This window comes from Dermacentor albipictus, chromosome 5 (genome assembly GCF_038994185.2).
Source record: "Dermacentor albipictus isolate Rhodes 1998 colony chromosome 5, USDA_Dalb.pri_finalv2, whole genome shotgun sequence".
NCBI lineage: Eukaryota > Metazoa > Arthropoda > Arachnida > Ixodida > Ixodidae > Dermacentor > Dermacentor albipictus.
In genome coordinates this window covers 18988324-19014743 of record NC_091825.1, presented here as the reverse complement: position 1 = coordinate 19014743, position 26420 = coordinate 18988324, and the positions used below count along the sequence as shown (strand labels likewise).

General features: G+C 47.9%; 1 protein-coding gene across 1 annotated transcript in view; it reads left to right on the top strand.

The window, feature by feature from the left end:
* LOC135914778 (chitinase-3-like protein 1) overlaps nucleotides 1-26420 on the top strand; it is a 326619-nt gene that overhangs the window by 244721 nt on the left and 55478 nt on the right. Inside the window, exons 9-10 of the mRNA XM_070539354.1 lie at nucleotides 1111-1149; nucleotides 5053-5187. Of these exons, the coding sequence (XP_070395455.1) occupies nucleotides 1111-1149; nucleotides 5053-5187 (174 nt within the window). The remainder of the gene's footprint in view (nucleotides 1-1110; nucleotides 1150-5052; nucleotides 5188-26420) is intronic.

The following is a 26420-nucleotide window of genomic DNA, read 5'->3' as shown; positions in this document are numbered from 1 at the left end:
TAAAAGTCGTGAATATTTTATACAATATGAAATTAGTGTAATGGGCCTATAATGTTTCAATTCTTTACCGTCTGCCTATCTGTGGATTAGTATAACGTTGGCATTCTTCTAGTTTATTTCAAGGAAATGGCGCTTGCAATGGGAGTTTCGGTTGTTGCGTTGCCGTTGTTCGAGGAGGAAGCAGCACGGTTGGAGGAGCGGAATGGGTTTGAAGAGATAGCAGAAGGCAAATTCCGTCGCCGCTTTCGTTCGTCGAAACGAAAAGTTTCTTGGTTATGTGGCCAACTCGACCCAATAGTCGCGTGCCAGCGAGCCTGGGGAATGTTTTGGTTGTTTATTGAAAACAGCTCCACTGTACTCCTCCTTTTTTTTTCGCTGTGCGCGACACCATCTGGGATGCCATGGAGAAACTGTTATTATAAATGGTTTTATTCATGCGTATTGCTATTAGAGAAAGTGTTCAGGCTCGAGGGGAAAAATACATTTTTATGTAAAAATATTATTCATTAGCTGCAGCTAAGCATTTTTTTCTTGTAGTGCCTTGTCTTCAAGCAGATGACAATTGACGCGCATAAACTTCCGGTGAGTTCACCACTTACCGAGTGACTGCTCTTTCCCTCCTCTTCTAAAAAATTTGGCAGCCTGCACAGTTTGTGACACTGCAGGAACTGAACAAACGCTGTTTCGAATACCTACGATCGTGTCCTTGAACTTCTCGGCGAAAACGCACATCCGGCAAGTATGAGGAAACAGTCACTACGTGCATCATATACACGTCATTGTGGGCTGCTAATTTGACTTTCGTTTTGATAAACTAACGTATTTAAGCACAAACAACTGCCGGGAAAGCCATTCCTAAGTTGTTTTACTTTGTTTTCACCCAAGCGCACTGACGCCAGGAATAATTCAGTCCGCTGCTAGGTTTTCGCAAATGTGAAAGTCGCAGCCACCACGCTCGCTGCATGTGAAACGGCAATGCGCATTCCGCAGAAATGTAGCTGCAGAAAACGCAACGTAACGTCGCACCATGTGAAACAGTTTTTAAGACGCTACAAATGTTACCATGCGCGTCAATTGAGAAGTATAAAAGTGGTCTTTTATACTTTCCAGCGCCCCAGGGCCGATCCTTCCGGAGACACAGAAGTTCTGGTAAGTTATTCTGGTGCTTTACAAGCACGTTTGTTTGGGCGAATTAAAAAACGGCAAAAAATTGTTATTTAGTAGGGGTTCGCGAACGTACAAATAAATACGTATACTATTTGCGCTACATACTTGTGTTTACGGCTGCTGCAATTTTCATCAGCACCACAAAGTAGTGGACTGCCTTACGTCAGCTGTAAGGATTTCACGACGACACCACAACTATATTACCTCACATATATATTATTTATCACAACTATATGAACAGGTTTGGAGCTCATACACTTCGATAAATTTCATATAGCACACAGAATATCAGCGAACAGCGTAAATTGAGGCATTCGGACCTACCAATTGCGCAAAAACTATAGACGGCCGGAGGAGGCCAGGCTGACGTAGAATACAGGTTTAATACGAGCTTCAGCAAATATAGGACAATGTTAACTCAGCTAGATGTTTAAATAAATGTTTCAGAGAACAGAGCGCTCACGCGGAGACAACTCCAAGGACGGTTCTATTATTACTCATTACGACACATGTGAATGTCAGCCAAAATCTCACGAAGCTGATGTAATAGGCTAGAATAACGAAAAGCTATTTAGAAAGATCACTTAAGCTGAAATTCTTGACAGACAGTTTGCAATCCATCGGATTTACGGGAAAACAAGCCCAGCGCAGCAACATTGCTTTCAGAAACATTTGTCTTGGCAAAGACAAGTCCCCAGGTCGAAACATAGGCTCCTGCCTGACAAACACTTTGTTCGAACATTGTTGGTATATAGGGGATATGCCGTATGCATAGTGATCTGGCGACCCTGGTGGTGTCTACTACCTTCCAGACGGCTAATTGCGAGGCTGCTGTAAAATGTGAGGTTCGCCCTTGTGCAGCTATTGAGGAATATAAAATGCAAAGACCACCATAATCATCAAGTGATTAATGAAAAGCGAACCTCTGTGCTGCTGGGAAACAAAGAAGTCAGTCCAGTAGGTTATTGTACTCTTGTATATCCATCTAGATAGTATTCAGAAGAAGCGCACTGCTTTGAAAACAAAGTTCTGAGACAAGGCTAGGTGGTGTTTCATCTTGATAAAAGAAATTGCCTGCTCAGAGCCTTTCTTCCAGAGATATGCACTGCAAACTTGAGATAAGTGCCCAAAAATTACTCACTCGTCCTAGAATGTTCACGTCAATTCTTCAGATCAACCGTGTATTCCAATAGAATGCTCCTGTTTCGTTGCCTTGGAATAAAGAGCAAATCGAAGCTCTGAGGTATCAAATGCGCCCTGTCGAATTCATTAAAGGATCCCTGAAACGCCTTGGACAGATTTTGTAGACGCGTAGGGTACAGCTAAACTTAATCATTCGCACCACAATTTGTGTGCAACGTCTCATATTAGGAGAGCTACGGAAGATTACCAGGTACCTTCCTCCACAGTCATGCATTTTCTCCTCAACCCGTTCGCCGAGTGATCGGCGCTATGCTCCGCCTTCACTGACTCTGCGTCGTGATGGTATGTCGTGTTGTCGACTTCCGGTTCTCTAGGAGCGAGCGCGTGAAGCCTCTCCAAACTCACCGCCAGCTGCTTGGCGGTCGGCTCCAAGCGAGAGCTATCGAAGCAGCGTGCGTTGCGAGCATTCTGTCTCAGCGCCGAACATGTCTGGTAGTCCGGTAACCACAGGCGAGCTGGGCATTTTGACGGAATGGCGGAGGCATAAACTCAAGCTGATAAAGGAACTTTAGCGTAGACGTACGTGAGCTCCCTGATCGGTCTGCCCGGTCGAGCCACTCGTTGGCGCAGAGCTTAACCTGCCAAACAAAGAGCTAATATTGCTGTAACCAAGTGTAAAACATCTTAAACGTTTGCAAAAACAACGTGTTGACGATTACACTCCTGCAAAATTTTACACCAACTGCAAGAATACATTTCGTTGCTGATACTGTGTGTGGTTTATCTGTGTGCCAACAAGTGCCTGCACAATGCAGACCAATCACATGGTCTGCACTGTGTCTGCCAGGCCTCGCGCTTGCGTTTACCTTAATACCAGACTCGCGAGACGCTATTGCGTTAGTAATCTTCCGGTGTAAATCCTGTAAATCCTGCCGCCGATCGGATAGCGGCAGTCCGATGCACTGCAGCCAATCCGCACGTCTGCCGCCTTGCAGATAGACACGATGTCGGAGCTTTACATATTGCCAGTCGCTACGTTTCCAGTCAACAATGCAACAAAGTCGAATCATAGTGCCCGCGAAAAGACTGAGACCGACTATGACCACGGAGATCTCGTCAAAATGAAGCACGTAGTAACACAAGCAGACGACGCTTTGTGTGTGCCGGAAGTGCTTAAGTGCAGTGAAAAATTGTTCGTGTGCATTCTCTTTGTTATTTTTTTATAAAACAAATTAACTAAGGTTCGAACTATTACGAACACCATTTCTTCATGATAGAGGTGGACAAATTATTAAAGACGCGCCCTGGGCAGCCAATCGGATAGCTCGCCATACTGAAGTCAATTGGGTGATTTACGTCATATCTGTAGGGGCGGCTGAAAATTCCGCCCAGCAGTGTGCTGTGATCGGCAGGAATGCACATTTTTCAAACCTTATAATAAATTACACGCTTTACGCGGAGCACTTAGATGCATCAAATAATAATCAGAAGGACCTACTCTAACGACTCAGTACGTTTGTACAAAATCGTAAAAGTCGTTTCAGGGTTCCTTTAATAAAAACTTTTTGCACGCAGCCAGTGAGACCTGTGCTTGCTTTGTTCGCATTGTGTTCTCGGGCCGAGAACGCGAGGTGAATTTTTGGGAGGGAGTGCGTGCAAGCGTGTCCTGTGAGAATTGAGGACTAACGAGATCGACAAGTTGAACGCCTGAACTTGGTACTGTGCTATGAAGCCAGCACTTTCGTTTTGCCGTGCCATAGGTAAGATGGCTGACGACGTTTTGCGGCAATAGATGCCGCTTCACCTTTTGAGCGTCTCCTATGAAAAGAGTTATACGACAGTACAAGCCCTAAATTCAGAGAAACCCGTAAACGTTATGTACAACATGCACATATCAAAATGATAATTTTATTCAAATACTGCTCCGACAATTACACAGACGCAACAAGTAAATTTTGTGCTTGGCCACTCTAACATTAGTGTTAACTAATCGTGAATATTAACCGCGTAAAGCTTAGTCTGTTTAAAAGAGACCTAACAAACTTCAGGTGCAAGGGCTGTAGCACAATTTCCTGACCCCGAGAAAGAAAGGTACATGTATTAGACAGTACCGCAACGACAGCTAAAATATATGGTTTGAAGGTACCAGTGGGTCTGTACCGACAGAAACCAAGAACTACAATACTACATAGAAACATGAGAATGAGTCACAGAAAGATTCACAGAAGAGACTTGAAATATGCAACAAGTTTACCAACCAAGGGATATTTCTGAAGCCAACAGATATTCCTCCGAAGATGAGGAACTTGTCTTTGTCAGGGCCGTACAAACACGGTTCCCTTTAAAAAGTAAATTAGGATGTTTTACGGGGGAAATTCGCGATCTCATTATTAGACGCGCCTTAGTGGTGGACCACGCTAAATTGGACCACCTGGAGTTCATTAACGCCCACTTCGAGAAACGCACACGGCTGCCATCGATATGCGGTTGCCGTGACCGGGATTCGCTTCCACACTCTCGTGCTTAGCAGGCCAGCACCATAGCTACAAACGAACCACGGCGGCTAGTCTCCTTGTGGAAGCATTCGATCGAGACATCTCTTGTTCGAGTGCTGTTTAATTTCATGTGTGAATACCCTAGCGGCATTTGCGTGTGAAAAAAGCAACGTGAGCAAGCTGCTCTCTCATGTTCTGTATTTGTAAGAAATGGAATGGTTTTTTTTTCTATTGCACCATCCTCAAGCAAGAGAACTGGTGTGTATTGTCACCGAGATGACGACACAACAGGACCAGTACCCGACCGGATACTGCACACACCTTGTCTACTCAGATGTGGTCTACGATCCCAAGCACCGAAAGTTCCTAGCCACTAAAAACGGTGAATATACCTTTCCGAAAGTTACTATGATTCATGTTATACGCATTGCCTTTGGCCCTAGGTCTGCATGGTGAAGATAGGTCAGTACCAGCCCGTATTTGTTTTTCTGCACCGCCGTTCTGCACACTTTGTTAGTCGGCGTGGGTCTGCTTTAAGTGGTTCGCATCATGAATATACATTAGCGAACCAAGACTGAAGAGGAGTGGGTAGGTTTTTCCTCGAATCATAACTATGGCGCAGTAAAGATACGGCAAATATAAAAAAAGAATTCGGTACGTTTCTGTGTATTTAAAAGAATGGTTTTTCAGCACATACATTTATTGTGCGGACAAAATTTTTCACAAAAGACGCTGAGTGCCTAAAGCTTGAAATACCAGAATTTTCTTACATCTGTAAGGGTTCGCTCTGGAAGGGATACCCATAGATGCGACTGTTATTCCATCTTCTCATGCTGCTTTTCCGCGGGAAATATCTTGCAAGGCCTTCTTAAGTTTATCACAAGTTATATAAGGAGCATCCGTATCCTTTTCATCATTACCTCCAATTCCAAGGTGGCGTGGCTGCTCTCACTAATGTACATGTCATATAAAATTCTTCTTCTTTTTTACCGTAATATCAAAATTGCTGATGTTATTACTCTGATCTGATTACTCTGATCTCGTTTTGTCCTACGCCAAGAGAATATGGAATAACAGTCGGTTTAACCAAAGGCGGATGAGATATGCTGGAAATGGTTACTGCCTTCAATACATGATGCTTCACGACTTGAGCGCACGCGAGATCTTTAATAAGGGTGACCTTATATAACTGAAGAATTATAGGCCCATTAGCTTGGTTTCAGTATTGTATAACATATTCACCACAATTTTCAATAGAAGCAGGGCAACACTTGACTTCAATCAATCAAAAGAACAGGCTTGCTTCAGGAAAGAATATCTTACAATGGTTCACATACATATTGTCACGTGTTAGTGACGATAAAGAACACAGTAGCAGTGCTGTGAAAGACAAAACTAGCTTTTATTGGGCGAACCTGTGCCCACAAAACAGGCTACACTGAAAGCGCAACGATAGCGGCGAACACGCTCGGCGATCGTCGAAAATCTGATCAGCGGGTCAAGCGCGTCGGCTTTTATACAGCAATCATCGAATGTTCCAGACTAAACGTTGGGACCCGCATGCCTTCTCAAATGTTCTACACCATTCGTGTCAAGCGATGAAATCAGATAACACAAGGTTCGGCGACAACAGACAGCGGATAGAAGCATCGATAACTTTCCAGAAACTTCTTTTACATGCAGGCGCGTCCTGCGCTGCACGATAACATTTGTTAGGCGGCCAAACGTGGTCGCCCGATAAAGAAAAGTACACGTGTCAATACCCCCCTCTTAAAAAGCATCGACCAGATGCTGCAAACAAACGAACGTAATAAACAAAAGCACTCGTAGCAAAGAAAAGAACAAAAATTGCGAAGTTCGTCAGCGTCCGTAAAAGGGTTTAAGGCGCACCACGTGGACCACTTCAGATCGTGCGCGGCGCCGCTGTGAATGCGAAATGCCGTCTGGCACGACCTCATAGTCCAGAGTGCCAATACGTCGGATGACCTTGTAGGGTCCGAAATAGCGTCGGAGTAGTTTCTCACTGAGTCCTCGTCGGCGTATCGGGGTCCAGACCCAAACACGGACGCCAGGCTGGTACTCGACGAAGCGTCGACGGAGGTTGTAGTGTCGGCTGTCGGTCCTCTGCTGGCTCTTGATTCGCAAGCGGGCGAGCTGTCGGGCTTCTTCGGCGCGCTGGAGATAGCTAGCGACGTCAACATTCTCTTCGTCAGTTACGTGCGGCACCATGGCGTCAAGCATCGTCGTCGGGTTCCTGCCGTAAACCAGCTTAAACGGCGTGATCTGTGTTGTTTCTTGCACCGCCGTGTTGTAAGCGAATGTTACGTACGGCAGGACGGCGTCCCACGTCTTGCGTTCGACGTCGACGTACATTGCTAGCATGTCGGCAAGCGTCTTGTTCAGACGCTCCGTGAGACCATTCGTCTGCGGATGGTAGGCAGTTGTCCTCCTGTGGCTTGTCTGGCTGTACTGCAGAATGGCTTGGGTGAGCTCTGCTGTAAAAGCCGTTGCTCTGTCGGTGATGAGCCGTTCCTCTGTCGCTGGGGCACCATGTCGCAGCAGGATGTTCTCGACGAAAAATTTCGCCACTTCGGCTGCGCTGCCTTTTGGTAGAGCTTTAGTTTCAGCAAAACGGGTGAGATAGTCCGTCGCCACGATGATCCAGTTATTCCCGGATGTTGATATCAGAAACGGCCCCAACAAATCCATCCCAATCTGCTGGAATGGTCGGCGAGGAGGTTCGATCGGCTGTAGTAATCCTGCTGGCCTTGTCGGTGGTGTCTTGCGTCGTTGACAGTCTAGGCATGTCTTGACGTAACGGGCGGCGTCGGCGGCCAGACGCGGCCAGTAATACCTTTCCTGTATTCTCGACAGCGTCCGGGAGAATCCAAGGTGCCCAGCGGTTGGATCGTCGTGTAGGGCGTAATGCTATGTTCAGACTACTTGCGCCACGTACGGATCGTTCGCACGGAACGTAAGCGTAAACGAAAGAAGCGCAACTACTTTGTTCACACTACTGCTGCATTTAGCGGAAAGTACGCAACAATCGCAACCATCCTGGGTGTAAGTGTTGGAGAACCCGCTACTTTTACGACAGGCACAGATACGACTGTTACGACGCCACCAATGCACGAAGCAGTTTCGGTTTGCATCTTCCGGTCACGGAGCTTCCGGCCTCCCCATATTCCTTGTTTTCATCCGGTGACCGCCATCCCAGCCATCCGGCGTTGCAACGCTGTTCCTTGCTGCTGCTGCCGACGCCATCCGCGTTTTCCCGGGTTCGCGCCGAACGCGCGCGGTGTCCCTGAGTGCAGTGCGGTTTTCCGGTCTCATTGTGTTGTGTACATTGCCCGTGCCTAGTGATGATGCTAAGTGCGGAAGCTTCTTCGCTGTGCAGCGATGAATAACTAATTGAAGAAGTGCGACAGAGGCAGATACTCTATGACCCGCGCCTGAAAACTTTGGGCTTGAAGAGCCTCGACCTGCGCTAACAGCCGCTTGCTGATCGGCGCCATGTTAAAAAATGCGAAACGCGGCTGTCCCAGAACGGTGATTGGCCAGTCGTAAAAAACGTATCTTATCGAAAGGCTCAATGTGAACGTAGGGAGTTGCTAGCTGCGTAAACAGTCGTTCCAGCAGTTGCGTAAATTGCAATAAATGCGCCACTTTTAGCGGATGCGACTGTAGTCTGAACGCGGCATAGGGCGTGCAGTATTTCTGGACGCAGCGCTGACGGTACAACAAGAAGGTAGCTGGCGCGGACTGGTGAGAAGTTCTTCACGAGCAGGTTGTTTTGTAGCGTGAACGAAGACAACGCGCGCTTAAATGCCCTAGGGACAACGTCGGTGTTCCCTTCCAAATACTCGACGAGGCCTTTTAGCTCCGGGTCGGCTCGTTGCTGTTTAGTGAAGTCTTCCGCGCTTATTATCCCAAGGAAGGCGTCGTCTTCCTCGTCGTCTTGCGGCGGGGGATCGATGGGGGCGCGCGATAAGCAGTCGGCGTCAGAGTGTTTTCTTCCGGACTTGTATATTACCGTGACGTCATATTCTTGTAGTCTGAGGCTCCACCGCGCCAGCCGTCCTGAAGGGTCCTTTAAGTTAGCTAGCCAACACAATGCGTGATGATCACTGACGCCTTTGAATGGCCTGCCATAGAGGTAAGGGCGGAATTTAGCTGTAGCCCAAATGATGGCGAGGCATTGCTTTTCAGTCGTAGAATAGTTGCTTTCCGCTGTTGACAGCGACCGGCTAGCATACGATATCACCCTTTCAAGTCCTTCTTTCTTCTGGACTAGGACGGCACCGAGGCCTAGGCTACTGGCGTCAGTGTGGATTTCGGTATCGGCGTCCTCATCGAAGTGTGCAAGTACCGGCGGCGTCTGCATGCGTCGCTTGAGTTCTTGAAATGCCTTGGCCTGCGGCGTTTCCCACTGGAACGCGACATCACATTTGGTTAGATGTGTTAGCGGCTCCGCGATGCGTGAAAAGTCCTTGACAAAGCGCCTATAGTAGGCACACATGCCAAGGAATCTGCGCACTGCCTTCTTGTCGGTTGGCTGCGGGAACTTTGCGATGGCAGCTGTCTTCTGTGGGTCGGGGCGTACTCCTGATTTGCTGATCACGTGGCCTAGGAACAAAAGCTCATCGTAAGCGAAACGGCACTTTTCTGGCTTCAGAGTGAGCCCTGATCACTTGATGACTTCTAACACTGTCGCAAGCCGCCTAAGGTGATCGTCGGAATTTCCGGCGAAGACAACGACGTCATTCAGGTAAACAAGGCACATCTGCCACTTTAGTCCGGCTAACACAGTGTCCATGACGCGCTGAAACGTTGCAGGCGCCGAGCACAGTCCGAATGGCATGACCTTGAATTCGTAGAGGCCGTCTGGCGTGATGAAGGCAGTCTTTTCGCGATCTCTCGCGTCGACTTCTATTTGCCAGTAGCCAGACTTGAGGTCCATCGACGAGAAGTATTTAGCGTTGCAGAGCCGATCCAACGCGTCGTCTATGCGTGGAAGGGGGTACACACCCTTCTTCGTGATCTTGTTCAGTCGACGATAATCGACGCAGAAGCGTAGGGTTCCATCCTTTTTCTTTACCAGGACTACCGGAGAGGCCCACGGGCTTTTCGACGGCTGGATGATGTCGTCGCGCAGCATTTCGTCGACTTGTTGCCTAATAGCTTCGCGTTCTCGCGTCGAAGCTCGGTAAGGGCTCTGGCGGAGTGGTCGAGCGCTCTCTTCGGTTATTATGCGATGCTTTGCAACTGGTGTTTGTCGAATCCTCGATGACGTCGAAAAGCAGTCTTTGTATCGTCGGAGAAGGCTTCTTATCTGTTGCTGCTTACACATAGGAAGACTTGGATTCACGTCGAAGTCTGGTTCGGGGACTATGCTCATCGGGGTAGATGCGGCTGAATCCGAGAGGACAAAGGCTTTGCTGGTTTCCACAATTTCCTCGATATATGCGATTGTCGTGCCCTTGTTGATGTGCTTGAACTCTTGGCTGAAGTTGGTTAGCATAACTTCCACTTGCCCTCCGTGGAGTCGAGCGATCCCTCTTGCGACGCAAATTTCACGGCCGAGCAATAGATGTTGGTCGCCTTCGATGACGCCTTCTACGTCAGCGGGTGCTTCAGTGCCGACGGAAATAATAATGCTGGAGCGCGGCGGGATGCTCACTTGATCTTCGAGCACACTCAAGGCGTGGTGACTACGACAGGTCTCCGGCGGTATCGCTTGATCTTGTGACAGCGTTATCGATTTCGACTTCAGGTCGATGACTGCACCATGTTGATTCAAGAAGTCCATGCCGAGAATGACCTCTCGTGAACACTGTTGGAGGACAGCAAAGGTGGCAGGGCAAGTCCGGCCATGAACGGTAATTCTTGCCGTGCCGATCCCTGTCGGCGTAATCAGGTGTCCTCCAGCGGATCGAATTTGAGGGCCTTCCCATGCAGTCTTAACGTTCCTCAACTGGGCGGCGAAGTGTCCACTCATGATGGAGTAATGAGCACCTGTGTCCACTAAGGCGGTAACTGCGTGGCCGTCGAGAAGCACGTCGAGGTCGGTGGTTCTTTGTCTGGCGTTGCAGTTAGGTCTTGGCGTCGGATCACGGCTGCGTCGTGTTGAACTGAAGCTGGAACGTCGCGTCGTCAAGTCGTCTTTCGTCGGTGTAGTCTTGGCTTGCTGACTTCGTCGGGACGGCGGCGTGTCGTCATTAGGTCTTCGAGATGGTTTCTTCGTCGACTTCGTCGGCGGCGGAGGACCTTCGTCAGTTCGACGAACAGCAACCGCACCTCCATCGGTTGCTGCTTTTAGTTTTCCGGATATGGGCTCGCTGACCGGCCCCGGGCTGGGCCAGTGTATGGTCGGCGCTGCGGCGACAGGTAGCGGCCTGGTGATGGTGAACGCGACGGTCGTCGAGAGCTCCATTGAGTAGCGGCGAGGTTGTCGGCGATGTCACGTGGACGCTCTCCAAGCTGTGGACGCGGCGCGTTGACGGCGAAACCTCGCAGTCCCATCTCTCGGTATGGGCATCGTCGGTAGACGTGACCTGCTTCTCCGCAGTGGCAGCAGAGCGGGCGGTGGTCAGGAGCGCGCCAAACGTCTGTCTTCCTCGGTTAGCTGCGCTCGGCGACGGGTGGGCGTGCTGGCGGCGGCGGTGGTGGTCGACGGAACTGTGGCGTTACGGGGCCCTGGCGCGGTCGTGGAAGGGGACTTTGACGGCGGGCGACGGCGGCGTAGCTCACCGCTTGCGGCTGAGGCTGCGGCGGTTCTGGTTGCAGCTCAGGAACTCCAAGCGATCGGTGCACCTCTTCTTTTACGATGTCTGCGATCGAGGCCACTTGAGGCGGCGACGAAGGCAAGACCTTGCGCAGTTCTTCGCGCACAATGGCCCTGATGATCTCGCGCAGATCGTCCGTGGCCAGTGATTGAATTCCTGCGTAGTGGGTAGAGCTTGTACGGCGGTGGAATTGCCGGTTCCGCATTTCGAGTGTCTTCTCGATGTTCGTCGCCTCACGAAGAAACTCTTCGACGGTCTTCGGTGGGCTTCTTACCATCCCGGCGAAAAGTTCCTCCTTTACACCACGCATCAGTAGGGTCGGCGTGGCGGAACAAACGGCTCATTTCGTCCGTAAAAATGGCAACGTTCTCGTTTGGTAGCTGCACTCGGGCGTCCAGCATAGCTTCGGCCCTTTCCTTGCGCACGACGCTTGTAAAGGTGCGTAGGAAGCCGCGACGGAACAGGTCCCACGTTGTCAAGGTCGATTCCCTGTTCTCAAACCAAGTTCTGGCGGTGTCTTCTAAGGCGAAGTAGACATGCCGCAGCTTCTCGTCGGAGTCCCAGTTGTTGAATGTTGCGATTCGTTCGTAGGTCTCCAGCCATGATTCCGGGTCTTCAGTCACTGCTCCATGGAAGGTTGGTGGGTCCCGAGGTTCTTGTAGGATAACAGGGGACGCTGGGGCAGCCATTGGGGTTGTCTTGACCACGATCTTCTTTGTCATCTCAGGTAGAAGTCCGTGCTCTGGGGGCAGCCCTTGCAGTCTGCGGCTAGCACGTTGGTCTTGGGCGGTGTTGGTTCTGTCCTCGGGCTTCGGGCTTGGGTCGCGGCTTTGCGGCGGCGTTCGGTACATGAACGCACAATCGTCACTACCACCAGTTATCGTCACTACCACCAGATGTCACGTGGTAGTGACGATAAAGAACACAGTAGCAGTGCTGTGAAAGACAAAACTAGCTTTTATTGGGCGAACCTGTGCCCACAAAACAGGCTACACTGAAAGCGCAACGATAGCGGCGAACACGCTCGGCGATCGTCGAAAATCTGATCAGCGGGTCAAGCGCGTCGGCTTTTATACAGCAATCATCGAATGTTCCAGACTAAACGTTGGGACCCGCATGCCTTCTCAAATGTTCTACACCATTCGTGTCAAGCGATGAAATCAGATAACACAAGGTTCGGCGACAACAGACAGCGGATAGAAGCATCGATAACTTTCCAGAAACTTCTTTTACATGCAGGCGCGTCCTGCGCTGCACGATAACATTTGTTAGGCGGCTAAACGTGGTCGCCCGATAAAGATAAGTACACGTGTCAATATCATCAATCATGCTAATTAAGAAATATGCGAGTACACTCAACCTCTCTATATGACTTTCATAGTATATGAAAATACATCTGATTAAGCAGAGATACCAGCAGTCATGACCGCGTTGGTTGATCAAGAATTACAGGAGGCATACGTAAATGTTGTAGGCAAAATTTACAAAGAATTCACAGCTACAATGCTTCGTCACAATAAAAGTAGAAAGTTACCTATAAACAAAAAGGTCAGGCGACGAGTCAGAATCTCTTCAATGCTATTCAATGCGTGCTTAGAAAGAATTCCATCTATGAGACTGGGAGGGCTTTTGAGTGAGGATCAGCATGAATATATCAGCAACCTTTGACTCAGATGATATTGTTCAGTTGTACAACACTTGAATTTAATTACAACAAATGATTGAGGACCTTAGGCGAGAAAGTACAACAGTGGGGTGAAGACTTCTGTTCAGAAGGCGAAGGTAATGTCCAGTGAGAGCCTGGCAAGGGAATGAGAATTCATGATCGCCAGTCAGCCTCTAGATTCTGTGCAGGAGTGTGTTCTTCTAGGTCAATTACTGACGGGCGACCGTGATCATGAGAAGTAAATCTACAAAAGAAAAGTGGATTGGAGTGCATGCGAAAGGCATTACCAAATACTTGCTTTGAGCTTACCATGGTCGTTGAAAGAAAAACTGTAGAATCATTCCATTCTAACGGTGCTAACATATGGGGCAAAAATTTCAGGGTTAACAAAGAAGCTTGAGAACAAGTCAAGAAACGCGGGAAAAGCGGTGGAACGAAAATTGTAAGGTGTGACGTTAGGAGAAAGCAACAGAGCGTTGTGGACTAGTGAGCAAATGACGATAGCTGATGTTCTTGTTGACACTAAAAAAAAGATCTGAGTAGGCCATATAATGCGTTGGGTAGGTAGACAACCAGTCGACCATTAAAATTGTAGAATGGGTGCCAGGAGAAGGGAAGCGCAGTTGAAGAGGGCAGAAAATTGGGTGGGTGATGAAATTAGGAAAATTGCAGTTGCAAGCTAGTATCAGCTAGCTCAAGACAAGGGTAATTGAAATCGCTGGCAGTCGTTCTTGTTCTGCAGTGGGCATCGAAATACGGCGATTATGCTTATGAAAGATACGACTAGATTGTGTACAATGTGAACTGCAGTTATTGGGTTTGCCGAACGTTTTTGAGCTGTTTGTTGTAAAATTAAAGAAAGGAAGCTGATCGGCTGAGCTAAGCCACACAAAAATGAAGCCTACAGAGGAAATATAGTTTGAACTTTGTCCTGTTAACTCCAAATTATTAGCCGTTTGTTGTCAGTGGCCCATTCTTTAGTGTGATATAAAACCTGGGAATTTGACGTGCATTAAATAAGAAGAGTAAAAAGCACCTATCATGCTTTGGCTAGCTTCTCCATGTAGCTTAGATTGCTTGTCCAGGGCTTTTAAAGCTGCGCAAAGATATTTCCTGCGCAAAAATGCGCTAGTACTGACTGTCTGTTTCGAGCCTTAGTTTTCGCTTGGGCAACATCAGATCATTGTCCCACAGGCCGCGAAGCATAGGACCGCTTTGCGTTGTGCGTAAGTGTGCTGCTAAATCCCATGATGTGAAAGACAAAAACACGAGGGTGCCTCGTCTACTTGAAATGATTTCACAATTTTCTTTGTATAAATAAAGCCTGGGAAATGGCGTTTTCTTGCCATATAAAGACGCGTCCAATCGATGTACACAATGCCTACGCAAACCGTGTGCATTTTATATACAAAGGTCCAATACAGATTTTTCATGATCGCGTGGGACTACACTGCACAATTCTACCTTTTCAGGCAAACTACTCGCAAAGGTACATGCTATGTCACGGAAAATTGTGTCCAGAAACGATGCTCATTTTCATGTAACTATTTACTGAGTGCACCTTATGATATTGCTAAATTGAAGCTGAAGTGCATGGTGAAGATTTATGCGCTTAGCTGAAATCACAAAGACAACACTACATTCAATATATCTGTCCTCAAAGCATGCGACAAGATAACGTTGTTGCGGTTAGGCGTCCCAAAAGCCCCCTTCCACCACTTACGGGCGATCTCAACTTGCATACCAATGAATTTGTTACCAAATATGAGAGCTAAATTACTTCAAAGTGGCCCAAGCTTACTATTGGGGGCGAGGACTTACGGAGTCGCCATCTGTAGGAAGCGCCTCCCTTGCGTAGTATGAGGGATCACGTGGCGCGCTCCTCATAGGTTTTGCTGTCAGCGCTCACTGAAAACACCATGCGCGAGCTCTCCCGGACATTTCTGTAAGTACTTTAAAAACGAGGAAAGTTTTTTTTTTACTGTCGAAATAATAATGTTGGGCAAACAGAAAGCGCAGAATCGTTAACAGACGCTATATCTTTACCTAATACGTACAGTAAACGCCACTGCGCGTGGTCGCCGCGATGGAGTCTCCCGAACTGGCTTCTTGCATGAAAGGTATAGGCAAACGCTGAGAGAAAACCATGTGAAATATGTTCTTTAGTGGGCTGTCTGTATAACCAAATGGAGCACAACAGAATGAAGTCTCAATGCAGCGATCACACGGTTCCACAGCGACCGACTGCGCGTCTGCATGCATGCCCGCGCACAATGTTTCGCTTTCGCTGCGAGTGCGGTTTCGTACCGTGCCGTGAGCTTTAGGCCGCAAAATATGAGCATTTTACAGTACGCAAGCAACCCCTCTTGTATGGACGCTGTCAGAGCTGTTCAAAAATAGTTTCGTTAGAGGCTTCGATGCCTACGGCGACGGATGTGCTGTCGCGACGATTCAATTTGTTTTTGTATTTAATTCTTCGGCGTTTCAATATTATTTCTCAAGATGCTTTGCACCGTATGTCTATCGGTATTCTCAGCGTACTATTTCCAGCTGCTTCTTTTTCGTAATTCAGTGCGTTAATTCATAACACAAACATTACCATGTGCCGTGCCTCTTTTTGATGTGCTTCTTGCCGCTCTGGTGTCATTCCTGTGAACTTGCCAGTATCTAGCACCAACAAGTTCATAGACCATACCATGGTGACTTTAGCCGGGCAGCGAGCGCAGGCATCGCAGTCCCAGCGCCATAGAAGAAATGTTCCTCGCGTTGTGCCTGCTACATACCCTAGTTGTAGCCGATGGCTATTTCCAGGTTCTAAGCTTCGCGAGCCAAGCTTCACGCAGCTTCTTGTCCTGCGGCTACGTGCGAATGTATGGCTGAAACCGGCCTCCGTGGCGTACGCCTGGCCATGCGGCACCGAGCATCAGCCTACCATGCTGCACGCCTCCAAAGGCAGCAACTACCTATTATAGTGATTTCAAATATTGTGAGGCAGACACCAAAGGGAGGGATAGCCTCACCACTTAATCATAACCGCAGCGCAGTTGGCACTTAAAAAAACTTTCGCTCTCAACCCGCTTCGGCGCTTCCGAAGCAGCCGACGCGGCCGCTGTGTCCACGTGATCCCTCATACCATGTCACGCGGATGGTGGCGCCAGCTTTTCCAGTAGTGAAGCTCTGTGAAGCCCAATTGCCACTAAACAGACATGACTTTAATTTTGCTTCTTTTGAATTTCGCATTTATAACCTGTGGCTAGAATGTAATTTAAATTTCCTTTTTAAGATTGAAATTTATGATGCAGATAATTCTCGACTCCTTCAGGAAGCCATCCGGAAATTCAGAACTTAGATATCCAGAACAGAAACTTCCGAACCTTAAATTTCGATAAAGTTTTTTTGTACGAGAAAAATAAACAAATCGATAGCATAAATTTCTAGATGCGCGCGCATGAGTATTGTTGTAATGGCGAAGGTATATCTTTTGGCGCGCAACGTTCTTCATAAACATTTGAGAAAAAAAGAAAGGTGCACACAGCAGTCACTTTTTCAATCACTCAACTTAAGTTGTCTAACATTTCCTGTTTACTTTTTAAGGAAATAAAAACCTTCAATTCATTCAATTGAAAGGCAACCATTAGCTGCCTGCCTCCCAATCAGTGTCGCGTAATTTGCTAATAACCTACCCGCACTTCTGAAAAGCATTTAGCAACCTTCGAATGTACCATGCCCCTTCCTGGAAGCTCCGAAAACACCGACGCTCTACGTAAATCAATTATTTTGTCGCGTTTGCTGCGCACACAATATAAAATATGCATCGTATTCTATCAAAGCTGCCGACGTTGTTGGTGTTAAGCGCCACTGTGGACTTCGTTTGATGGTTTTGCCTACCAATGAATTTGGCCCAGCAGCTTGCTGCTTTAATATGGTGCGCTACAATTTCAGCGTGATTCAATGCGCGCTGGCGCATTGAGGCAACCTACGTAGGTTGAGGGTTCCCCCATTCCCCCCTCTCGGCCTCCCCCCCCCCCCACAGGGAGGGTGGTGAAACGCTTTAAAGTGACTGACACCACCGCGAGAAGCGTCGCTGTGATTCTCGTGCCTACTCTTCGCTGGGGTGCGATGGGGGCCGTCTTCGCTAGGGGGCGGTCTTCTTTCGCGCGTTCTCTTCCAAGTATATACCCTAGATATACATTTCCTGTGTCAGCAACTATTATGGAAACTTTTGCATAATGTGTTCGTAGAGACCTGAAAATTAAACTTGTATGCGTTGTGAAAAAAAGGAGACTACACACAACACTGGTGGCATTTTATTCATGTTTTTTTTTCTATCGCGATCACGTTTGTCGTTGAGCGCTCTGTCTTCGTTGGAAGTCCTGTGTAAGAGAAGCCATATTTGGGCTACTTGTAGCTATAGCAACAACATATTTAGGTTGGGGTTCCATTACACGCAAGGTAACTACGCCGTTGGCCGTACGAGGTGTGACAAAAAAAAAATCGAGACTGGTCCTGTAACTTATTGCACTTACTGAATCAGTTCTCTGCCACATTATCACCTACAAAGTAGTCCCCTTCGGCATTCACACACTTCTGCATTCGGTGTTGCCATTGCTGGCAACAGTTCTGGAACGAGGTTTTTGGAAGGCCCTTCAGGAGATTCTCCGTTTTTGCCTGAACCTCTTCAACTGGGTAAAATGGGTTCCCTTTGAGCGAGGTTTAACTTTAGGAAGTAAGACAAAGTCGCATGGAGCCAAATCAGGTGAATAAGGAGGATGCCCTATCACAGTAATGTTTTTGCTGGTCAGGAACTGCTTGACAGATAGGGCCGTGTGAGAGGGTGCATTGTCCTGGTGCAACAGCCATCCATCACTCCACAGCTGTGACCTTTTTTTCCTAATTTTTTCATGAAGTTTTTTTAGTGCTTCAATGTAGTAGTGTTGATTAACAATCTGACCACTGGGAACCCACTCAATCATTATAACTCCATTAATGTCGAAGAAGACAATTAACATTGCCTTGAATTTTGATTTTGACGTGCGTGCTTTTTTGGGTCTTGGGGATCCTGGAGACCCACTGCATTGACTGGCGCTCACTTTCTGAGTCATAGGTAAAAATACATGTCTCATCATATGTTACAACAGATTCCAATAAATTTGGCTCGTTTGCAGTGTGTTATAACATGTCCACACACAGGTCTTTACTGCACAGTTTTTGGTCAACGGACAGAAATTATGAAACAACCTTCGCACAAATCTTCCTCATGTGTAAATCGTCCGTTAAAGTGCGTCGAACAGCTTCCCTATCCAAGTGAACCAACTCCGCCACTGCACAAACACTTAATCTTCGGTCACCACTGATCACATCATGAACTTTGGCAATGTTTTGGTCTGTAATCGCTGACCTAGGGCGCCCAGCACGTTCATCATCTTCCACACTGTCCCTTCCCCCTGAAAACTGCTTATGCCATTCAAACACACGTGCACAAGACAAAGTTACATCTCAATAAGTCCCGGTTATTATTTGAAATGTTTCCGTGGCTGATTTCTTAAGTTTCACAAGAAACTTGATGTTGATGCGCTGTTCGGTTTTTACATCGGACATTTTTCCGGCAGAATGCAGTTGCACATGTTCTCTCAATGACGCAGCACTCCCAAATGGCGTGATCGGTTTCGTCGAAACTGGACGCATGAATAGAGGAGGTGAATGGGATTACGTCAGCAAAACAGTTGTTGCCAACTCCACACTTTTTTCAAGCTACACACTTAGTCTTGTTTCTTTTGTGTCACACCTCGTATGCTGCGTCTGTTCTGTGCGGCATCACGAAAATGTCCAATTAGTATGATGTACACTCAAAACGTCGCTGTTTCCCCCTACGTATATACATCTCGTTTCCTCGAACACTATACATATTTGCAGAGGCCAAGGGTGCTATAACGTAAAGCTATCCCGAACATTTCTATTCCGATTCTGTAATCAGCCCTCCGCGGTTTGTCAAAAACTTTTGGACTACCCCACTTCGCCTGTCTATCACGCGACGTCACGAAAATCGTGATAGCTCCCCATCTAATATAACGCGTACGCACTGATTATGCATCTTTGGGCCAAACAAAAACAGTTATTTCTTATTCGACGCCTTTTAGCCAATAACCCTCCGCTGTTGGTCAAAAGTTTTCGGGTTGCACCCACTTGACCTGCCTGGCACGCGACGTCACAAAATAGCGAAAACTGACTACGTCAAAGTCGCGTATACGCGTTAAAGATGCATTAATATGCCGAAGAAAGCTGAATTTTTTTCTGAGTAGCTGCAGGCTGCGCTGTTCCGAAAGGAATAAAAGATTGCTGCCGCCGATCGCTCAGGCACTGGCTACTCGCACCTGCCGGATAGCATTGTTTTTTTTTTACGTACAATAAACCTTTTTGCGTGGTCGTGTAACGTTTTCAAGCACTTTCGCCACTTTTACGACCTCGCTAAGCCAACTTTTCTTAGCTGAGAATCCTTTTTAGCGGCATTCATACCCTCCCGTTGCATGCCGCCGCAATTTTGCACCAGCCACCTCAAGCCAATAAAGGGAAAGCGCACCAATCGCAGACGCCGGTTATCCGGTTAACCGAATGAAGACGCCTCTTCATCCGGTTATCGATTTTCAGTGTTCTGGCTCGACCCCATTGATACACTCTCCCCTTGAGCGTGCTGCTCGCCTCTTGTCAGCCAAATAAATAAGACAAGCCGCTCACTGCAGGCAATGTTATTCGTTTTTAAAGCAAACAAAAGTGTGATCCTATAAGCGAGGAGAGCGTTTCATTGGTTGGTTCAGACAACCCTGCTCGTCACCACCCCATGCTTACGTCAGCGGTTACGCAAATTTGACGTCAGGGGATTGTAATAAAAACATATTGGCATAGTTTTACGTTATAGGGCCCCAAGTGACCACACATATATGGGCTGAAAATGGTAAACGGGAATAAGTGTGCAAGAACTAAAGCAATGTGATTTTCCCTTGATGTTTTCTATATATGAGCGCGCTATGGTCGTCAACTTTTGTCCCTTCAGTTGATAGCCCTAGTGTGGGACTTAAGATTGTTTGTTGATTTGGATGTCAGTGCATAACCCAAAATAACACGCCTAAACAATATTGATAATAAATTGTGAAGGTCGCGATTTTCGCGTGCGAAATTGCTTTGTGTTGTGTACTGCCTTAGTGTCTCCCAATCAGGGGCGATATAAAGTAAAACTATTCCAAACTTTTCTATTCCAATTCTGCTATCAGCCTTCCACGATTGGTCAAAAACTTTTCTCGACCACGCCCACTTCAGCTGTCTGTCACGCGACGTCACGAAATCCGTGATACCTCCCCATCTGATATGATGCGTACACACTGATTATGCATGATTTGACAGAAAAAAGAAAAACAGTTATTTCTGTTTCGACACCTTTTCGCCATTAGCCCTCGGCTATTGGTAAAAAGTTTTCGGGCTGCACCCACTTCACCTGCCTGTCACGCGACGTCACAAAACCGCACAAACTCACCGCGTCAAAGTGACGGGTACGCGATAAAGATGCATTAATATGCCGAAGAAAACTGAATTTTCTTCGGAATAGCCGCAGGCTGCCCCGTTCCGAAAGGAATAAAAGATGGCGGCCGCCGATTGCTGAGACGCTGGCTACTCGCAGCTGCCGGAGAGCATGGGTGTATTTGCGTATAATAAAACTTCTTGCGTGGCCGTGCAACGTTTTCAAGCAATTTCGGCACGTTTACCACCTCGCTCTGCCAATTCTTCTTTGACGAGGATCCATCTTAGCTGAAATCATAACCTTCCGTTGCATTCCGCCATGATTTCCGACCAGCCACCACAAGCTAAGTACGGGAAAGCCAAGCACAATCGCAGACGCCGGCACCACCCTCTTCATCCGGTTATCGATTTTCAGTGCACTGGCTCTGCCCCAGTGAATCCCTTTCCCCTTGAGCGTTCTCCTCGCCTCTTGTCAGCTAATTAGATACGACAAGCCGCTCAGTGTAGGCAATGTTATTCGTTTTTCAAGCAAACAAAAGTGACCTCCTATGAACGAGGAGAGCGTTTGATTTGTCTGTTCAGGCAACCCTGTCGCTGACCGCCCGGTGCTTGCGTCAGTGGTTACGCAAATTTGACGTCAGGAGATTGGAATAGAAACATATTGAAATAGTCTTACGTTATACGGCCCCAGGTCTGTCATTGTTTATTTACTCGCTACTTCAGCACTACTGAAAAGTCTAGCGTTCTTTGTTAATTCCCCTAGACATTCATAGCCATGTATACTCGAGGCTCTCTCAAGGAGCAGAACGCACTCTAAGAAAATAGTTAGGCGCCCCATGGTGGCATCGAACCTTGGTCCCCCGGCCCAGCGGCCCGGTTATCCGAACGTTAGGTTATAGTCACACATACATTTATTTCGCACCAACGGCAACCGGCTTTCTAAGACATAGCTGACCATGGGTGCGCAAGAGTAGATGCGCGCATGCCAGTTTCCTTTACGTCAAAGACGCAGCAATAAAAGGGGCAAACGTCAAGCATTTACTTAGCCGGCTTCACGAATGCTTCACTTCACATGGATTCCAGCATGTGCATTACATATGCAGAATATTTTTTCAACGCTATGAATCTCACCAGGAAACCCAGCTTCAAAAAAGCAGCTCCGAACCAAACCGCGCAGAGTTCTGAGAGAAGCTCAAGCTATGTTACCCATCAGAGAAGAAGTCAATGCTCGCCTTCGGTTCATTGCAGTGCGGTAACAAAGGGCATTTAATTGACAATGGCGCGTATGCAGAATGCTTCTGATGCTACCATGGAGCGTTAAGCAAGCACTAATTAATAAATAAAAACGCGGATCATATTTTGCCGCATGGGGCCACGCTGAATATTTGCAACGAGTATGCACTTGTATCGACTCGCCTAATTTCCATTCCCATAAGGTTGTGGTTAACGAAAGCGTCCGCGAAGGAATGCCTCCTTGTTTCTGTAACATTTCTTCGTATTGCGAGTTTTCTTGTTTTCCCTTTCGCTGACAATAGAAAAGATCAAGGAGAGATTCAGCTCTGCTGAGGAAGCAATTGTCAATCAAAAAAAAGAACATACGCTGGAATTAGGAACAGCGCGCTACGGCTCAAAACCCCATGAGCCAACCCCCATCCCTTCCTGTGGAAAAAAGAAAAGCTCTTCAACGCTGACACCTAAGCTCGACATTTTGCAGAGAACACGGGTTGAATCGGGAACAACGAGAGCAATCCCATTTTTTTTTACAATAAATGAGTTTTTAAATGAGCAATGTGTTTTGAAGCCCTCAGTAAAATTTGATTGTCAAGCCGCGAGAAGTACAACTGTCTATGTCTTGTATCAGCAGCGCCTTCTGTTTCCTATTCTCAAGTTTCATACCACACGTAACGCTACAGCGCCAACCTGCACACTTAACAAACCAAGGTCCAAATGGTCAAAACATGTTTCCGCATTTACGAGGCCGTCGCTTTCTCGTCAGGGTTTCGACACCATACCGCAACACAAACATCGTCCCAGCCGCTGACCCAGCGCCCTATCGCCGCTTCGCGCGATAGAACAAAGGCAGAAAGCTTTGCGTTGCCCGGTCCCACTGCCGGTTATAGCAATTGTGCTTGGAGCGAAACATAAACTGCCAAAAAATTCTTGTAGACCAATTTGCCCGTCATCAGAATGCCAATCCGTAGCCTGTACTTCCAATCATTCCCATGATGTTTGAACGATCGCAGCGCCTCATTTCCCTCTAGTTATACTAATATAAAACTCTATGCAAGCCACTATTTGTGGATGGATGCATGGATGAACGCTGTGAGCGTCCTCTTTGGAACGGCGTGGCGGGTCGCGCCACCAAGCTCTTGCTATTATACTGCCTATTTTCCTACATAAGTTAAAAAAAGAAAACGAAACGAAAAACACGATGGAGTCCCATAAGCAAATTTTCTGAGCCCCTATTGTGAACTTTTTGTGTACGTTTCTGTTCTTTGTCGTTTCTCCACCTTTATTCCACTAATGTTCCAGTCGTCTCTATCGCGGACATGCTTACTTTCACCGTGCACTAGCTGAACCCAAGGGCTTCAAGGAGCCCAGTGGGGCCTAAATCGACCGCTAGGCAGATATATTCACATTCTAATAAAACATGGTCCATCTTTTCCCTAGCTTTACCGCACCAAGCTTATGCTTCTTCTTCCTTCTTTTATCTCGATTTACAAGTGCGTGTTCTAAGGCATCCTGATGTCGCTTGGAAAAGTACTGAGCTTCCCTATGAGTTTTCATAAATTGTTTCTGTCCTGATTTTGTTTTTTCCTCTTACGTAGTTACTCATGGGAGGTTACTTTTCGATTGCTGCCACCCATCAGATTATTTACCCTCTAGGACTTTCCGCTTGACGTTCTTTGCTACTGTGGTGATCATCATAGAAGTCGTATACTTGCTGGTAAGTTTCCTAGTACTTTTACTTCACGGTGAATCAATTTATTTCCTCTACAAATACCTGAAAACTCTCCCAGCCCATTTACACTCCCGTATTCTTCAGTCGTTCTTCATAAACGATATTACTCTGAAGTCCCCTTACTTCAATGCCTGCCCAGACTATATCACTCTGCACAGATTCATTTGTAGTCTTCCCATGAGCGCCCACTGCGAGACGTCCCAATGACCTTTGGTTCCCATCGAGTCTTGATGGTACCTCCAATTTCAAGCAAACAACCGCATTTACAAATGTGGGTCTTAGAACCATTACAGCTTTCCACACTTCCGGAGCAGCTCGCATCCCCTGCATCCACCTAACGCCCTCTGTTTGATTATGCCCGTGTTTATGTTCTTCTTTACTGTTCTTCTTTTTTCTTGTGTTTCCACATATCTATTGCCTTCGTCTATCCATGTACCAAGTATTTATGTTCTTTAACGCGAGGTATTTGCTCGATCAGTATTGACACTGTCTGTTTACCTTTTTCATTGGATATCATAGTACCTGATTCTGCAACGTGACATTTCAGACCTAAATACTCACGTACCTGTCCACACACATTAGCCAAACGTTTCAAATCACTTTGATTGTTAGCTAGCAACAAAATGCGTCCGCATAAAACAAACATGGAAGGTAGTGCTCTACCACTGTACCCGCCTATTAATATGAGAGCATAAATGCGATATTGCTCTCCGCTAGCGCCCTTTCCATCCTCACCATGTACATCTTCAACAGCAGTGGGGATAAAGGCCACCCCTACCTCAGTCCCTTGTTGATATTGACACGTGAACTCGTTTACCTTTTACGGTTGAGCGCTTTTATCGTCTAGAAAATGTTGTCGCTCAGCTCGGGGCGCGTCTACATGTATCGGAAGCTTCTAGAATGTTAGCGATGCTTCTATCCTCTGTCTGTTGCCGCCGAACCTTGTGTAATCTGATTGCATGCATGCGGGACGCGAATGGCGTAGAACTTTATGGAAGGCTCGCGGGTCCCAGCGATCACTCTGGAACATTCGACGACTGATCTATAAAAGCCGACGCGCTTGATTCGCTGATCATATTTTCTACAATCGCACACTGTGTTCGCCGTTTTCGTTGAGCATTGAGTGTAGCCTGTTTTTCGCCCAAGTTCACCCAATAAAGTTCGTTTTGCCATTCACAGTTCTCTTGTTGTGTCCCCAACCGTCACTACCACGCGACATCTGGTGGAAGTGCTTGGCGTTCATGTACCGGACGCCTCCACAAAGTCGTGACCCAAGCCCGAACGCGAAAGAGAACACCAACGTCGCCGAGAACCAGCGAGGTAGCCGCAGGCTGCAAGGACTGCCGCCGGAGCACGGACGTTTGCCTGAGACGGGCAGGAAGATAGTCGCCCAGTCAACCCCAATGGCAGTGCCAGCGTCCTCCATCGTGCTGCAGCAGCCCAGGGAGCCTCCGACGTTCCGCGGTTCAACATTCGAGGGCCCGGAAACCTGGCTTGAGACGTATGACAGGGTCGCTGCATTTAACAGCTGTCTTTTTCGCACTGGACGGGGTTCGAGAACGGGGTTCGAGAACCGAGAAGCCGCCTTAACGACGTGGGACCTGTTCCGAAGCGGCTTCCTGTAGACATTTACAAGCGTCGTACGTCAAGAACGAGTTCAAGCACTACTAGAAACCCGAGTGCAGCTGCCTAGTGAGACCACCGCGATTTTTACAGAAGAAATGAATCGCCTATTCCGCGACGCCGACCCGGAAATGTACGAGGAGAAGAAAGTCCGCCTACTGATGCGTGGAGTAAAGGAGGAACTTTTCGCCGGAATGGTACGGAACCCACCGAAAACCATCGACGTGTTTCTTCGCAAGGCCAACAGCATCGAGAAGACTCCAGAAGTGTGGAACCGGCAATTCAACCGGCGCACGAACTTGGCAAACTACGCCGGAGTTCAGTCACTTGCCCCCGACGATCTGCACGAGACTCTCCGAGCGGTCGTGCGGGAGGAGCAACAGAAGCTGTTCGCTTCATCAGAGCTTCAGGTGGCTTCAATTGCCGGTGCCGTCCATGAGGAGCTCCAACAACTCGGTGTAACCCTTGAATCGCCGCAGCCTCAGCGGCTTACGATGTTATACGCCGCTGTAGCCCGCCGTCACGTTCCCCCTCCGTGCCCATGGCAGGGCCCATTGACGAGACAGTTCCGTCGTCCGCCACCAGGCCCGCCGCCAGCATGCCAATCCGTCGCCCCACGCAGCATTCCAAGGAAGACTGACGTTTGGCGCACCCCCGACAACCGTCCGCTTTGCTATCACTGCGGAGAAGCCCGGCACATCTATCGTCGATACCCATACCGGGACATGGGGCTCGGAAGGTTCGCCGTTAATGCGCCGAGACCACAGCTTGGTGAATAACCTCGCCATATCACCGACTACCTCGCTACCGCTCAGTGGAGCCCTCGACGACCATCCCGTTCGTCATCACCAGGCCGGTACCTGTCGCCACTGCGCCGACCATACACTGGCCCAGCCCGGAGCCGTTCTGCGAGCCTATATCCGGAAAACTAAAAGCAGCAACCGATGGAGGTGCGGTTGCTGTTCGTCAAACTGACGAAGATCCTCCGTCGCCGATGAAGACGCTGAAGAGGCTACCTTGACGACCTAACAACGACAGGCCGCCGTCCCGACGAAGTCCGGAAGCAAAGA